At 34.0% G+C, this 17,265-nt stretch overlaps 3 protein-coding genes across 5 annotated transcripts; 1 reads left to right on the top strand and 2 right to left on the bottom strand.

Moving 5' to 3' along the window:
* The first annotated feature begins 352 nt into the window (after nt 1-352).
* On the top strand, nt 353-3,608 carry LOC113500092. 2 transcript variants are annotated; one of them, XM_026880766.1, is made up of 6 exons: nt 353-666; nt 865-946; nt 1,065-1,197; nt 1,272-1,454; nt 2,714-2,783; nt 2,868-3,608. In XM_026880766.1, the coding sequence occupies exons 2-6, from the start codon at nt 885-887 to the stop codon at nt 3,389-3,391; spliced, it is 972 nt and encodes a 323-aa protein (XP_026736567.1). In that variant the 5' UTR covers nt 353-666; nt 865-884; the 3' UTR covers nt 3,392-3,608. The 2 variants fall into 2 exon arrangements, with proteins under 2 accessions (XP_026736567.1, XP_026736566.1); XM_026880765.1 differs by having other exon boundaries at nt 353-946.
* Nucleotides 3,609-3,880: 272 nt separating this feature from the next.
* Nucleotides 3,881-9,742, bottom strand: LOC113500094. Of its 2 annotated transcripts, XM_026880768.1 has the most exons (3): nt 8,477-9,742; nt 4,892-8,399; nt 3,881-4,454 (listed from the first exon to the last, which is right to left on the bottom strand). In XM_026880768.1, exon 2 carries the CDS (start codon nt 6,691-6,693, stop codon nt 5,617-5,619), a length of 1,077 nt encoding a protein of 358 aa, XP_026736569.1. In that variant the 5' UTR covers nt 6,694-8,399; nt 8,477-9,742; the 3' UTR covers nt 3,881-4,454; nt 4,892-5,616. The 2 variants fall into 2 exon arrangements, with proteins under 2 accessions (XP_026736569.1, XP_026736568.1); XM_026880767.1 differs by having other exon boundaries at nt 4,892-9,742.
* Nucleotides 9,743-12,571: 2,829 nt separating this feature from the next.
* LOC113500089 lies at nt 12,572-17,265 on the bottom strand. The gene is made up of 2 exons (XM_026880761.1): nt 12,783-17,265; nt 12,572-12,709 (listed from the first exon to the last, which is right to left on the bottom strand). Exons 1-2 carry the CDS (start codon nt 17,263-17,265, stop codon nt 12,624-12,626), a joined length of 4,569 nt encoding a protein of 1,522 aa, XP_026736562.1. The 3' UTR covers nt 12,572-12,623.

Raw genomic sequence — 17,265 nt, 5'->3', positions numbered from 1 at the left:
AAAATGGTGGCTTTTTTCTTAAAGCTTATCTATTTTATGTATAATCACTAGAAATTGCACAAAATACAAAAATAAAAGATTGGGAAGTCATACTGCAATTCTACCTGAAGATTATAAAAAGCATAAACGACTATAAACGTTTATTGATGAGCAACGGAACGTCAGTCAATCGAAAAGTTGTCAGTCAGTTTGACATTAACATAATATATTTTAAAATCGCAAGTTTTTTGTTGTTTGTTTTTCCGATGTCTCAGTTATAGAATAAATTATAAAAGAATAAATTATAAGTTATAAAATACAGCGGTAATATTCAAGCGCGCTCAGAATAAGTTCACGCACCATCTGTACAAGAAACTGTATGGGGTGTATCCGTTCTACCTACTCATGGATCTCACTCTGTTTGTTCTGGGGGCCTAGCCAACATACATGCCTTTCGTATAGAATAGATTTCTACAAACGTTAACGCCACGGCGTTTGAAACGATAGAATAGAATAAGTAGCTAGCCAAATTACATTGGCGAAGACGATCGCTCATTCTATAATCAATGTAGAAAAAACTTATTTTTTTGTCTATGGTCAGCGTTTTCAAAAACGTCAAATGAACGTCAGGCAGGTTCGTGACGTTAGTTCGTAATAAAATTTTTAGCGGGTGAAACTTATTTGAATGTAAGTATAAGAATATTGCAGTTTGAGTTTTATACTCGGTAAAAAAGTATGCTACAAGTTCATTTTACTATTATAATATGAAAGTGAAGAATATGTTTACGAAAAATATGCTTATAGGACACGATTGGTTTAAAAAGTATAGTAATACGTGGGTATTTTATGAACAGACATTATTTTTATTTGAGTTTTTCCTTTTAGTTTATTATCGTAACAGTAACATGGAGTCCAGAGCTCGAGCAAGCCCTGAACAGTTTTCAGCGATCCTGGAATTTATGGAAAGGTACGTTTTTTTTTTATAAAAATGTAGGTAGTTATATATATTCATTTGTTGCTTTAATTTGACCTTTTACCTATCAAAAGATCCCTTATTTCTCTTAATTTCTTAATAACCATTCTAGCCACGGTGACATATCATGGCCCCAACAGGGTCCTCAAGGCCGAATAAAGGCAGACCGCTTGTGGCATGAACTTGTTCAGTCGTTAAACTCCATGGGTGGAGGAGTAGTTAAGCCATTGGACAAATGGAAAAAAGTAAGACACAACCAGTTTACTCAAATCGAATATAATAAACACAATAGTAAAATTCACTAAAAAATACAACGCAGGTATGGGCGGACTGGAAAACCAAAACTAAGAAAAAGGCGTTGACTATGAGACGCGAGGCTTCTGGTACTGGTGGTGGTCCCAGCAGCCGGCTTACCCTCACCCCTTTAGAGGATAGGGTGCTAGGGATAATGGGGTTAACTGCTGTTGTTGGTCAACCAGGAATAGATGAGAGAGGATTTGACGTAAGTTCAGTCTTTGGTCTTTGCTTATTTCAAAACTTAATTTTTAAATGTAATTTGCAACAAAAGTCCTTGAACAAAATTATTCAAATTAACAATACACCAAAATCTGCCATAAGTAGCTGTCAAGACTACAGTACAAAATAAGTGTGACATGAGACATTTACAAAAGTCGCCGAATATAGCTATTTCAATAATTCCTTAACATTAATAACTGTTAAAGTTACTGAGTAAAAATGTACTTTGAATGTTGAGTGTGTTAATCATATAAACTTATGAAAATTAGTCAAAAAAGTTTTGTGGGAAGTATATGTATACTTTGATTTTGGTTTTTTTTTTATTTTGTCACATACAATTACTTGTCACATACAATTAATATCAACTTGAACTACAAGTTATAACCTAGCTACTACTAAACTAACTCATGGTTGAAATATCTTTTTGATAAAAAAATAACTTTTCTTAAATTATACAACATGTTAACAAAATAATGCAAAACCTTTGTGATGTTCATCATCAGTTATATAAAATGACAAATAAAACAAATAATAAATGATTGTGAAACATTATTTTTCTTCTACCATCAATTATTTATTTTTCCACTAATCACTTAAAAATAAATCGTTCAGAAATCATGAATATTATATTAGGTACTTATTTTAAAATATTAATTATTTATTTTCAATATGTATGTATGTATAATATTATTATTAATAAAATAATATTTTATTTTTGTTTTTTACTGTTCTACAATTCACAACATTTAATAATTAAGATTATAATATGTTCAGCAATGATATTAATGTTTAACAGTTAATGATTTAACTCTTTTCACTGACTTCTGTAGTTCTGTTATAACAAGTTATTTTTGTAGTTCACTTTGATTATTAATTTATGGTAAATAATAATTTGATGTGATTTAATTTTATGGTTGCAATATTTTATTGAATTTATGATTGAATTTTTTTTTTATAACTGTCATATAATTAAAATAGATTTGACATTGTTTCTGCGTATATTATATTCAATGGTGCATGCCTTAACTTAATTTATGTTATATGAAACTATTAACATGCCGGATACGACAGAATATTTGGACGTTTTAGCAATATATGTAAAACCAATTTTAACAATATTCTGACAAATAAATTTATTATTATTCTAATGATTAGGAACTAATGGAAACAAATTATATTCATGAACATCTGTTGCTGACTGTACTACTGCTTATATCCTTTTCATTATTTTTATATATTTTCTAGGCCCCACCATCTACTGACACTCTAATGCCAGCAACTGGAGAAGCAGTGCAAAATAATATGTCCACTCAAGGTGCAGGTTATTTTGATCAGATATTTATATAAGATAGGGTAAATACCTAAATACCTTTATTATAAAAAAAATAATGAATTACAGATTCATCTCCATCTGTAGCCCCTTTGTCGCTACCTCAGCCCTCATTTGAATTTATCTTTGGTCCAACACCAAGTACCCCAATGGTAGTGGAGCCCGGGCCTGAACCAGCGCCTTCTATACCGCCTACGACTTCGCCTCCTGTGACTGCGTCCCGTGGAGCCCCGCGGCGTCGAAGACGTCCAGCCGGCCATTCTCCCGCATCATCTCTCGCAACATCCACTCCTCATCGCCGTGGAGTATTTCGGGCGCGCACTCGCCGGATTCAAACGCCGTTCGAACGAGCCACAAGCGAGTTTGTGGCTATTGAACAACGTCGGCTACAACTGGAAGAGTCCCGTGAGGAGAAGCATCACCACAGGGAGATGGAAAGGCTGCGGTTGGAATCAAGGAGGTTGGATATACAGGAAAGCATGATCAATATTTTAAGCAGGTTGTCGAGTAGTGTGGACCATTTAACCAATGTACTGCCACTTCTTACTAGGTCGTCGTCACTACCTTCTACTGAAATTATTTCTGATGTTTAATAGTGGCATTTAGTCCATTGAAATATTATATTTTTAAATATATTTTTATGTGTAGTGGTGTCAGTTTAATGCTAAAACCAATTTTGTAGGGCTGCCACCCTTGTTCCACGCCCGCCATCTAGGAAATATTCTATCTCTTATACTATTTCATCATCATCCATCATCAATCTCAGTTCTATCCTACTACTATTATAAAGACGAAACTTTGTAAGTATGGATGTATGGATGTTTCTTACTCTTTCACGTAAAAACTACTGAATGGATTTGAATGAATTTTGGTATAGAGTTAGCTGACACCCTGGATTAACACATAGGCTACGCTTTATTACGAGAAAATATCTTATTTCCTAATCACGCGGACGAAGTCGCGGGTAACAGCTAGTCATAATATAAGTGTAGTAATAAGTGTTTTTTTAAATGAGAAACCAGACTGGAGATTTTAAGTTTTATATTTTTGATATGTATAATTTGTTGTTTTTTAATAGTTTATAGCCTAAATATTACATTACTTGTACAATTTTTTTTTTCTTTATCTTTACCGTACTACTGCCTAATATGTCTCACACAGCTGTAAGTTGTAAAAAATAAATAAAGAAGACAGCAATAAAATACAGGTTTTGTTATTTATATAATTTACTAAAAATAATGAGAAAAATTGTCAAAAATTATCAAATCCTGCTTAACAAACAATTGAGTACAGCTCTCCCTTGCAGTAACTCATTATGGCTTTGGCTGCCTACAGAAGCAGTAGATGCTGGATCTAGTGGCGAAAAATGATCCCCATCATCATGTACTGCAGAGAGGTCTTGAGGAATTCCAGCCTTTAAGATTAAATTGTGTAATACACAACAAGCCATGGTTATTTTGCTTGCCACAAATGGGTCATAATGTAAAACCCTGTCCTTAAGAAGGCATCGCCAGCGGGCTTTCAATAATCCGAAACACCGCTCTATACAGTTTCTGGCTTGCACATGTCTTTGGGTATAATTTTCTTCTCTTGAACCTTGGGCCGCATTGAGGATAGGAGTCATTAGCCATGGACGTAGAGGATAGCCAGAATCACCTGAGAAATACATTGTGTTGACTAAAAAGGATAAAATGTATAGTTAACGGTGATACACACACAGACAATCACAACAACACAAACCTATTGTAACTTAGTCCAATGTAAATTACTTTTAGATTTATATTTTATTATAATTCTACTATTGTTTTAAAATATAACTTTATTGTATTTTTAAAATTTTGATCTCATAATACTATAAGTTATAAATTAAGCTACTTCACATTTTGTTATAAATAAGATGTAATATAATACATACTGATATAAACGATATTGTCTCCTCGGAGGGTAGCCTGGTGATCTGTAACACAGGTCTTACCTATCTCAGACACCAGTCTCCATTTTAGTACAAAAATAAGTATTGTAACATTGTGTGATGATGAGAAAATAAACATTTTTATTATTATTATATTATTATATACTTTTGTAAAACATACCTAATAACCATGCTTGTTCATTATTTTCATGAAGTTCACGCATATATGACTCAACAATACTGGATGACCATATATGTGAGTCATGCGTGGATCCACCAAATTTTACATTCACATTAGTTATTGTGAGATTACTATCACATATCTGAAGAACACGAAAAACGAATAATTACTATAATAATTGGGGTTGTGGAAAAAAAATACACATTTTTTAAACTGAATTAATTTTATTAATAATTGTGTAACGTGAAAAAACGTAAAGAATGTTTTTTACTGAATTACGAGCGATTAAAAATTTATAAAATTATATGATACATCAGGTGACTGCGAACGCACCACGAGTGGCCACCATACTTGTGACGTCTTAATGTTTATTTTATTTTTTTATTTATTTACTTCACTAACTTAAAACTATCTTTACCGGAGAAATGATTTCTACAGTCGGAGGAGTGAAAGTAAACCAGATAATTTTACTTAAAGGAAATTATGTATTCGAAGTTTTAAAAGAATTAAAATTACATTACAATTAAAATGGTGATTACTAATCGAAGTTTGATATAATAATAATATATAGAAATAATTCATTTCCGTTCCCACATCGGTATTTGCGTCATTCGTCCACGTTCCGCTGATTTTGCATTTGGAAGTTTCCAAGTTACAGAAAAGGTTGCGAAAGTCGACTCTGCTGGCGGCGCATTAATATTGTTAGGGTTCCGTGCTATGTGCGCTTACGGTTCCGTAACACCTCCCCCCGTAGAACAGCGAGTATGAAAGACATTTGTCGTGAATTGAGCTGGAAGTTGATTGGTCCCAATCCTTTTGGTAGTTTCAGGAACTGAGTATATTGCTTGTCTCCCCAAGTTGTTCTCATCTGAAGTTTCTGGGATTCTGCTCGCTCGTTTCATTCGGTAGTGTCGATATATCAAACCAATGATGAGTGCGCCTGCACTTAATATTATTGCGTATAGAGGAATAGTCGTGTGGTACAAAGTGTAGTCAGTTTCTTCTTCCAAATGTAGGGGTGATTGTAAAGATATCTTGGTGTTGATCTCGTGAAGTTGATCCAAGTTGATCGAGTTCAGGTTCGCCTTCGGGACTGTAGACGTGATAGTGGTGTCATCTTTGGGAATGTCCATCAGTTTCAAGACTTGACCTTTCAGCCGATCGTTGATGTTCGTTATTGTAAATTGTGACGTCTCCAGGTAGCAGGTGTGGGGCAGTATGACCAGGTAACTGCCTTGTAATATTCTGTACGAATCTTGACTGCAGGATATGTGTGCTTTCGTTGGTATGGGAAAGCTAACGCTGTAGTGCTTGTCATCGAGTTTCTCGTAGGCTGATGTCGTCAGGGCAACAGTGACAGAGGTGCACGTTGAGCTCTTCTTCTGGGTAGTGATCAGCTCCTGGATACAGTCTGGAGGGAGCTGTCCTTGAAGATTATGCTTGTTCTCGCAGATATACCAGTTACTTGACTTCGGGCATTCTGCCTCTATGTACTTGAAATCTTTCTTATTAAGGACAAGGAATGGATGGGGTGGAATAAGAACTTCATTATTACGATTTGGGACAATAGATAATTTATACATATCATATGTAAAAGGGAGAATAATGGGGAATTTATAAACTATAACTATGCGATTTCCTACATAATAAGATCCTATCCTAATTATATTAAAATATTCTCTACTTTCTAAATCTATCACCCTTTCCCTGCCATAAAGGTTCGTAACATTATCAATCATGACATGTACGGAATCCAAATTTAAGATACCATGATGTACAGTGGAAGTTCTAATGAAACTCATTACGTTTTCTAATTTATATAACTCGTGAGAAACAGAATCTACGTTATCACCTAGTATTAAAAGTATCTGACCTAAATGAGCATACTTGATTAAATCATCATCTCTAGAAGCTATGCTATCGCTAATTTTCCTAAATAGAGTTTCTAACTGACCTTGATTTTTGACTATACTATCAATAATTTTTGAATAATGTTATACCAATCTTTAGACAAAGTAATATGACTATTAAGCTCGGTTACTATTTTATTTTCATTATCCTGAAGTAGTTTAATAGCTTGGTTATAACGCTGTGCATCTGTATAATCTAAGTTTCCTGTAATGCTTTTTATCACGGAGCCAAAACCGTCTACGAGACCTCGTTTCGCGCGATCGCTTTCAAAGGTTTTTAACTGCTGTAATATGTTATGAAGCTTAGTTTCCAGGTAAGTGACATGAGGTTCAAATAGAGATCTAGTTTTAGTATGTAATTCAGGGCTAAAATTACGTAATTGATTATCTATAGATTGTATGCTATCGCTTAGATCGTGAAGGTCAATGTATTGAATGAAGGAATGGTAATGGGATATTACTTTAGCTGATCCTAACTTGAAGGGTAGAATACCAGGTCCATCGTTAAGACTTTCAAGTCGGATCTCTTGCATTAACACCGGATTTAGAAGCAGGAGATGAAGCATCAGGAATGGCCACATTATCTGGTGTCTATCTGAATCAATGGCTGGATTCACCTCGACCGTAGAAACTCGTAGATTCTCGATACTCGAAATCGGTCAGTCGCGCGGGACTTCGTTCCGATTTTTGGGGAAATCTTCACGCGAACCGAACCTAATCTTCTTGAGTATCCTACCGACTGCGCCAGAAATGATTTCTACAGTCGGAGGAGTGAAAGTAAACCAGATAATTTTACTTAAAGGAAATTATGTATTCGAAGTTTTAAAAGAATTAAAATTACATTACAATTAAAATGGTGATTACTAATCGAAGTTTGATATAATAATAATATATAGAAATAATTCATTTCCGTTCCCACACCGGTATTTGCGTCATTCGTCCACGTTCCGCTGATTTTGCATTTGGAAGTTTCCAAGTTACAGAAAAGGTTGCGAAAGTCGACTCTGCTGGCGGCGCATTAATATTGTTAGGGTTCCGTGCTATGTGCGCTTACGGTTCCGTAACACCGGTAAGTATCAAAGGCGACAGTAAAAGTAACATGATGAAACAATAATATCTATACAAAAATTTAAAATTATACCTACATGTTAAAATATATTATGCTATAGTAACATAGAGATATATTATAGTAATTAGATGTAGCTTGACAATTACAGTGTGACGTCACCGGTCACACTCGCTCGGATTTGTTCGGGAGTTGTCAGCGCGTCTTCGGTAGTGGATTCAAAAGTTGTTTTTTATTTTGATACAACTTTTCAAATATTGCGAAAAAAAAATATGTTTTTCATAAAACTTAACCTACCTACATGATTGTTCCAATTTTCAAAGAGAAAAAGAGATTCAAATACTCAATTATTACAATTCAATACAGTTTAAAAAAAGTTTATAAGTTTATATATTCTACCATTTGAACATTTAAGGAATGATATCCCTTCCTGTTATAAAAGAGATGTTCTTCCTGATTGGGTTTCACTATAGCAATGTGAGTGCAATCTATGCACCCAATTACTCCAGGCAAGCCAAACCTTCTTTGAAACCTGAAAGAACAAAAATATATTCTTATCATAAGAATAGGAACACTTAAATGAGTGAAAACATTTTGTTCCATACTTACTCTTGTTTAATTAAACCTCTTTCTTGCTGAGTTTTCGGAAATACTATCCATCTCGCCATGATAGCAGGGTGGTTTAACGCATCGACGACTTGTCTGATGCATCGGCTAACTGTTCGTTGGGCAACATGCTGGGTAACACCAACAATCCTTTGATAGGAGCCTGTCGCCAAAAACCTAAGAGCGCACAACACCTACAAAGACACAACCGTTATATTTGAATAAATTAGGTTCATACCGGCTAAGTTTGTAAGTTTATTCGTTGCAAAAATTTTTTATGAATTACCTTAACTATTAGAGAAATTTCCTGAGAACCCCTCAAGGAAGTTTTTACTCTTAGTTCTTGACAAAGGGACCAAAACGTAGATTTATTTAACCTGAAGTGTTGCACAAATTCACTATCCGGCATAACTTCGATCGTGCCGACGCACTGACGATTAAAATCTCTTTCCTGCTTTTTAAGCCACCTTTCTTCGTTTTGAGCGCACCACAACATGTTGAGGGAATGCATTATTAAAATGAAACTAAATAATAAAAAAATATACAAAATAAAGCAAAAAAGGTAACAGAATCCTCACAGCTGATTGAAGAATGACGCCATTTACTTTTGTTAACACTAGCTAAGTACAAAGTACCAACGTTTAGTATAGAGTTTCTTTCTACAAAAGTTTACGCCACAGCGTTTGAAACTGTAGAATAGAATAAGTAGCTAGCCATCTTTACACGACGAAGAGAATCGCTTATTCTATAGTAACTGTAGAAAAAACATACGCTTTTGTCTATGGTGAGCGTTCTCAAGAACGTCAAAAGAACGTCAGATTGACAGATTCGTAATTGAATAAGGTTTCATTAGAGTATTTTCAAAATAATAATTAATCTTTCATTGATACAAAGTATTTTTTTTAATTACTTTCTTTAAATTAAACAATTTCAGTTCTTTATAGTCAATGACTGATTTTTGAAATGGGAAATCTATTAGTGTGTCTCTTATGTTTACTTTCATTTGTTGTTGTTTTGTTATAGTTTTTAGCTTTTAGATATAGCCTCATATATTTATTCACCAGTAAAGGAAGATCAGCATATCTTACAAATAAAGATGTATCTTTATATGGGTGTTATCATTAAGCAATGCTTTTTTATTGTTTAAATAATACATTACTTGTATTACAAAAATCTTTTTTGTTTACCAGATCGCTACCCAATAAGACTTGTCGAAAATATAAGTTATGAGTTGTTAAAAAGATAAAGAAAGGTAACACCAATAAAATACAGTTTTTGTTATTTAGATTATTTTAATTATTTAATTAGATTAGGTAACAAGTTTTTTTTAATGTCCAAAATTTAAAATAAATATTTCATAAATACAAATGTACACTTGAAGAAGTCTTATATACTTTTTAACAATCATTTGAGCATGACTCCCCTCCTTGCAGTAATTCAGTTTGGTTGCCAACAGTAGAAGTAGATGCAGGGTCTGATGGTAAAGTGTTATTGTCATCATCATGCACTGCAAGGTCTAGTGGTAAATGGATAGCTAGTCCAGCTTTCAGTGCTACATTGTGTACCACACAACAAGCCTTGGTTGTGTTACTTGTTACATGTGGGTACACTAAATACAGTTCCTGGCTTGCACATGCCTTTGGGTATAATTTTCTTCCCTTAAATCTTGCCCAGCATGGGCACGAGGATACAGGGCATAAGCCGGGGACGTAGCGGACAGCCAGAATCAAAAGAAGTAAATTGTGTTTACTAAAAAGAAACAATATATTTTATGCATATTTATAGTGTATATGGTGATCTTTTTGTTTCCTATTGTAAAACATGCCTAATAACCACACTTGTTTATTGGTAGAAGTGTGTAGAGATAATAATGAAAGAATGATGTGGTTATGAGTATATCATCATATAAGTACGGCCCAACTTTACTAAATGACCGTATGTGAGTTCTGCATGGGTTCACCAAACCTCTCATTTATATTGATTATTGTATGGTTACTATCACAAATCTGATAATTATAAATAAGAACTAATTACTATGAATAATTAAAATTTAATGTATACAGTTTAAATAAAGATTAGTTGCATCTGCCATTACAATATTTTATTATTGATATCCTTTCCTATTATATGATGTTCTTCAACATTAGGTTTTATAATATCAATAAACTATGGCACCCAATCACACACATTATGCTTATATTTAATTAAGTTTAATTAAACCTAGTGTAATGTTTGAATCCTGTAGCTAAGAGCACAACACCTACAAAGACACCTCGCCTCTTTTAGTAAATCCGGAATCTCCAAAGTTAATGTCGTAACGTATCGTGTAATGTTTTAAATCCAAAGTTCAGCCAAAGGGTCTTCTGTAATCATAATCTTATTCAATCTAAAATGTTTGACAAATACAGTCTGGCATACTAGTATATCTTGAATCGTTCGCATGCACTGACGATTAAGGTCTCTTGACCACCGTCTAAGTCACCTTTCTTCATTTTGAGCGCCCCACAACGTATAAAATAAATGCATAGTTCAATTAAAACTGAATATTACAAAACAAAACAGGTCACTAAAAAACAGCCGAACAGCTGATTGTATAATGACGCCATTTTCTGTCGTAAACGTTAGGGTCTCGGCGATCGTTTAGTTTTCTATCGAACGCTACGATTCCGTTTCGTAAACGCTTGTCAAAATTGTAATTTGGCTACCGTTTTGTACAGGATGTAACGATCGGAACTGTCAAACGCTTAAGTTTCTATTCTATCCTTCAAAACGCGTTGACAAGTAGCATACTTGGCTACGACTTTTCTATTCGTTTGATTTAACCACGTGACTTAGCGTTCGGATTTTGTTATCTCCATACAATTCCTAACGTTTCGTAAGCGCTTGTCAAATTGCAGGTTGGCTACCGTTTTGTGTAATTTGTATGGGATTTAGCGATCGGATCTGTCAAACTCTTAAGTTTCTATTCTATCGTTTCGAACGATTTGATAAGTAGTATTGTTGGCTACGACTTTTCTATTCTATTGATTTGACCACGTGACTTAGCGTTCGTCTCCATACAATTAGTAACGTTTCTCTTGGCGTTTGCGATCGCTACGGGTCTGTTGGCTAGGCCCTCTGGGCATGGTTGGCAATAATCAACTGTATATGAGACGGGAGTTTGCACTGGTCGTCTACTTGGTGAAGGTGCTTCGTGGAGTGGAGAATCACCCGGAAGCATTGCAGCGCTTGAGTGTGTGACCGCTACGTGTGGCGGCAGCGAAGCCCGCCACTACTGGTCTAAGAGCCCGTGAACCCCAGACCTTCGTTATTTTATAAAAGCTGAAAGTTTGTCAGCGCATACTCCCAACACAGGTAAGAACGATGGACCATTATGAAGTTTGGGTTATAGTGGCTTAGGCAGGTAAACGGTACTAAAGGTGTGTAAAATACCGATCTAAATTCGTCAAATAATAAAGTGCGATTTTTTGATATTATCTTCAGAATATTATTAAAAATCACGTTATTCATTGCCAGACACTTAACATCGTGGCAACCCCTTGCCAGACACCCTTAATGTTCATGAAATTATAGTTTAACTTACGTTATGGTATAAAAGCTGATTTTTATAAATAATACTTGGGTAATAAGTAGATGATGTTTCCTCATTAGCCAGACATTTTTTATAGTTCCAACCCCTTGCCAGACAAGCATGTAGGGTAGCTGTAGGAGCGAGCGCGAGGCAGTATGTATATGAGTGAGTGCGAGTGAGATGCGTTTGTATTGTTTAGTATTTAATACATGCTTACATCAACTAAAACAATAATATGTGCTATCTTCAATTATTATTAATTAAATATTCGTTATAAATGATAAGAATAATATTAATTATGAATTATGAATGACTCATGCAAATAAACTTTTTGGCGCAGATTTATGTAAATTTTAAAAACATCTTAAGGAAAGACATTCGATGCTACAATTACCTTAAATTGTTAAAAATTTTAATTTATTTTATCAAAAACAGGTTTAAAAAAAAAAGCCAAAAAATAAAATATTTTTCAAAAATTTAATTAAAAATAGGTTAATGATGCTACAAGTTATTACTGAGGATAAAAAAATAAATTGATGACATTACATATTATTATAGAGTATAAAAGACAATATTAATTTATTCATTATCATCATCAATGTTATCATTTTCTTCGTCACTGTTACTCCATTCGATATCTTGGTCTTCTTCTTCTGCGTCAGTTTCTGTAAAAATGTAAAAAAGTAATTGGGATTAAAAGTATTAAAAAAAATGTAAAATGGATTGAAGTAGTTATACCTGAGACAGTTTTCAGTGAATCTCTAACGAAGTTTGGTAACTGATCACCTTCAAACCATTTAAAATGGTACTGATTATTTTCGAGTACCCATCCATTATTCTCGGGTTGATAAATTGTTGGAATTTGTTGATTTGCATTATTCCAAATGCTAGACACATAGTTGGCTCGCAGAAATTGTTGTAGCAGTTCGGATTTACACGGTGGCAGACTACTTGCATCAAAACTTCGTAGTTTTTTACGACTAAATGCTTCATTAATATCTGAGACCTGATACGTATTAATGAATAGTTGAAGTCGTGCTGCATCAAAATCAGTTATCGAACCGACATTAAATATCTCACATATAAACTGTTGAACAACATCAAAAATTCGTTGTCGTTCATTATCATTTTCAAATAATTCGTTTTTACCTAATTTAATGAAAGCTTTTTGATATTCTTCCGTTCTTTTTAATATTTTAAAAGGCTTTAACTTTCCTTTTCGGAAAAATGCGGGATTATAATCACACCCTGTTATAGCATGGAATCCTGGCAAGCTCTTACAAAAAGATTTTCCTAATTTGACATATATCTTCGTGAGGTCTACGTATCTCAAGTTGTTTCCAGTGCCTATCAGCATCCAAATAAGTGAATCATTTTGTATATGGTGCATATGACCAAGCATAATAGCTGCAATGTCAGTGTCGACACTTCTGATCACAATATTCACCCGATTTGAAATACTGCACGCATGGTAGACTATTTTGGTATCAGCCTCTTCATGTTCTGGACATGATAACTCTTCTACAACCCTTGTTACTATATTGTTAGAAGCATTAACAACAAAAGAATGGCACTGTTTAGAATTGATGTAAATAGTTTTGTTTCCGATGAAAGGTATTATTTCATCACTGGCCCAATGCAAAATGAAAAAATCTACCAGAGCTTGTTTAAAATTTGAATTTTTCAATTCTTTTGTAAAATCACTCGGACGTGTTTGATCAGGTCCAGTTATGGTATAGCTCAATTGTGCTGATTCTAAACGTTGAGAATGTTCGTAATCTTTGATCGATGGAGTTAGGTATTGATCAAAAATAACGTCAATTCTTGGCGCTTCGAATTTAGTGACCATTTGTAACATTTTCTTAGAAATGGCTCCAAACTTATTTGGAACATTTTTCATTGTGTGTAATAAAAAAAACCCATCAATTATTACGACATCTATAGTAGTTGGTGGCTGATGCTGGACCTCCTTTTCCAAACACTTCATTAAGGCAGATTTATCCGTCTTACAAATAGTACCATTTAAATGGCACATAGATAAAGGCACATCGGTAATTGGGTATGACAAAATTTTCGAGATATCTACATTGTAATCCATCGAGATCCCCAGCATACGGCCAAACACATCTCGTTGAATTTTTACCTCTTCAATTGCACCACCGATTTGAATTTTCTTCTTTTTTTCCAAATCTTTTGAAAAATTATTAAGAGCTGTTTTTTTAATAGATTTTTCAAATCGACTAATGTCCGTATGGCATTCAGAAATAAACGTATTCCTAAGACAATCACCATTCTTTTCAATATTGAGAAGAAACGACTCTACCAATTCCGAAGCAGCCTTACCGGATGAAATGTTCATTAAATGATCTTTTGGTACTTCCGAGCTGAATGGATTAATAAACTGTTCAAATGTTTCAATAAATTTCTTTAATTGTTTAATATTTTTCTCAATATTGTGCTGATTCAAATCCGAAGAAACATCTTGGTGAGTTTTTAATCCCAATTCTTGGTAAACGTAACTAATTACTGTAGATCTTATATCATGGTTTCGAGCCCATCGTTGACGGGCTGAAATTGAATTCGTAAAGTGTATAACACCTGTAAGTCTTCGTGCAGCATCTGCATTGATTGTCTGCTCTAAAACTAGATCAATTGGTTGTCTTGAAAATTGCTTAGTTGTCCTTTTAATACCGAAGTAACCCCGTTGAAATCCTTCAAATAAATCAGGATGGGTTTCTGCTACTTTCATCAAGTTATCAGTATATTTCACTGTCCATCGAGCATAATTCTGCTGATTACAGATAAAAAATAAATTTGTCATTTTAGGTAAAACTAACTTGAAAAGTTCGAAGTCTCCAACACGTATGCTTCGTGATAGTTGTAGGTAATGATTAATCAGATTAATATAAATTACGTAAAATTGTTGAGTCTTTCCATACTCACCATTGAGACTTCGTTGTTTATAAATACGGTAATTGTTGATCAATTCATTAAGCTCTTCATGTTCAATGTTGAATGATGATATTTTACAGTTTTGTAGTCTGTGAAGTTCTTCAATCATATCATCTGTTACTGACGTGTTACTCATTTCAAGAAAATATTTAAAATGTAATATTTCTAATCCTAATGCCACCAAAGGGTGCAGTCTTTTGCACCGATTGAAATGCTTGCCGTCAAGAAATCCATTTACTGAACCATTCGCCAATAAGCCACTTTCCACCATGACATTTGTTAGTCCACAGTCACTAATCACCTTACCAACTGCCTTGAAATATGCCATCATGATGTGAAATGGTCCTAAATGTATAAATAAATTATCATATGTAGGCTTTTCTGTTGCTTGTATTTGGAGAGCGACTTTGGCGATAGCCAAGTCATATGTTACTTGAATGGATGATTGATTTAACTCTTCAGCAATTTTCTTACTTTGTTGCATAGTTTCTAAAACTACGGAATTACTTGTTGGTGAGGCATTTATCGGAGTCAAATAAGATATTTGTTGTTGCAGAGTGTCAATATCATGAATCCTACTGTTAAAACCAACCCACATTGGAATGTCACATAATTCTAATGCATGACTAATCATCCAGATGGTATCAATTTCTGTATACAATTGTAAATTATTGGGGAGTATATTTTCAATTTCATCGGCCGTTAATTGTAAATTGCTTGTCATTTTTGGTTTTTTTGGATAAGGAATTTCTTCTGAAGCTATTACCTCTAAAGTTCTTCTTCTCCTCTTCTTCTTCTGTGGTGAAGCGTCTCTATTAGTGGGAACCGGTACCTCAGATATTTCAGATTCTTCAGATGTATTTAATTCGATGTTCTGATAAATGATTCCGACGGTATCATGTAAAGTGTCCTTTCCACTAGTAGTTTCAACGAATCGGTCAAAATTATCATAGGCCAGTCCAGTACAAAGTTCAGGTGTTTTTTTAATTTTTTCAGGACATAAACTTGACTTTTCGATGGAAGCATAGGTGGTTTCTGTTTCAAGTTCTTCGACACTTTGATAGCTGATACAATGACCATATCTGTTGACTATATCTATAATTTTTCTGCTACTCGTTAAACTCTTCAGAGTCATACCCAGCATAATATGCTTAGACGTCTTGACTTGACCATTATGAATTCCATAAATAATATCTTGACAGTAAGACCGTACTTGACGAACACATTTTAAGCTACTTTTTCGTTTCTGTCTAGAACCACCTATGAGAGTAGAATAAAAGTCATATAATTCTTGCGGTATAGAAGCTTCACCTGCAACTAAATGCTGTACTGAAAGATTTTTAGATGGTAATTTTTTCTTGTCCATTGTCAAAATAGTTTTTCGTAAGATTAATGCTGCTTTTTGTAACATATTTTCAGATTTTAAGTTGTCCAATACTGTTTCGTCAATCGTCTTCATATAATTGGGTGCTATTATTTTTTTATTCCGGATTGTAAAGAACTTAATATCTTTGGAAAACTTCTTGGCAATTTTTTCTTCAAGGTGGTGTGCAGTAAAAGAAGTATCCATTTCAATGGAATTCTCAGCGAAAATTCTCTCCAACGAATCAGTATATAATTCATGTAAATGTACCAATAAATGACAGCGTCCGTTGTTAATAATATCTTCTTGTATGATGCTACTAATTTCATTTAAAGCTTCTTGATGGTACTCTCGATGATGATGCCAATCACTTTTAACGGATATTTTCGCCGACGAAGATATTTTATTATTAAACTGAATCCTACAGGCAGTATGATAGTATATTTTCGGACCTGAAATATTTTCCAATTTACTTAACAACTCATTATACTCTTCTTGATTTTCGATGCTAGACATTATACGAGACTGGAATTGATTTTTATCACCTTCGTGGAGTGAAAACATTTTTGATCTCACTTGTTTCTTTTTTTTATTGCAAAATAAGCAAATATTTTGACTCATGTCAACACTGGTATTACTTTGAAATGAACTATTTACTTCAGTGGTTGCATTCGAATTTTCACTTAATTCTTCAAGTTCACTAATCTCCACAGCTACCTGGGAAGGTTGAGGTTCTGTTGATTGAGAAGCTGAAGGTAGGTGTGATACAGTTGACTCAGTCAAATGCGATGAACCTGGTATTGAATCGTCTGTTGATGTATTAACGTCTTTAAATGTTTCTTTTTCTTGCTCTCTTTCAACAATCTTTTGAGAATTTTTTGGTTCTGAGGTAAAATATTTTTTCAT

The sequence above is a fragment of the Trichoplusia ni genome, chromosome 13 (genome assembly GCF_003590095.1).
Source record: "Trichoplusia ni isolate ovarian cell line Hi5 chromosome 13, tn1, whole genome shotgun sequence".
Lineage (NCBI taxonomy): Eukaryota > Metazoa > Arthropoda > Insecta > Lepidoptera > Noctuidae > Trichoplusia > Trichoplusia ni.
Note: the sequence above shows the minus strand (reverse complement) of the source record. Positions and strands in the feature narration are given on the sequence as shown.

Coding starts and splice junctions, on each gene's coding strand:
- LOC113500092 (XM_026880765.1), top strand. CDS start 744: ATGAAAGTGAAGAATATGTTTACGAAAAATATGCTTATAGGACACGAT. Junction 947..1,064: donor ATCCTGGAATTTATGGAAAG/GTACGTTTTTTT, acceptor TAACCATTCTAG/CCACGGTGACATATCATGGC. Junction 1,198..1,271: donor CATTGGACAAATGGAAAAAA/GTAAGACACAAC, acceptor AATACAACGCAG/GTATGGGCGGACTGGAAAAC.
- LOC113500089 (XM_026880761.1), bottom strand. CDS start 17,265: ATGAAAAAATATTTTACCTCAGAACCAAAAAATTCTCAAAAGATTGTT. Junction 12,710..12,782: donor TTCACTGAAAACTGTCTCAG/GTATAACTACTT, acceptor ACATTTTTACAG/AAACTGACGCAGAAGAAGAA.
- LOC113500094 (XM_026880767.1), bottom strand. CDS start 6,693: ATGAGTTTCATTAGAACTTCCACTGTACATCATGGTATCTTAAATTTG.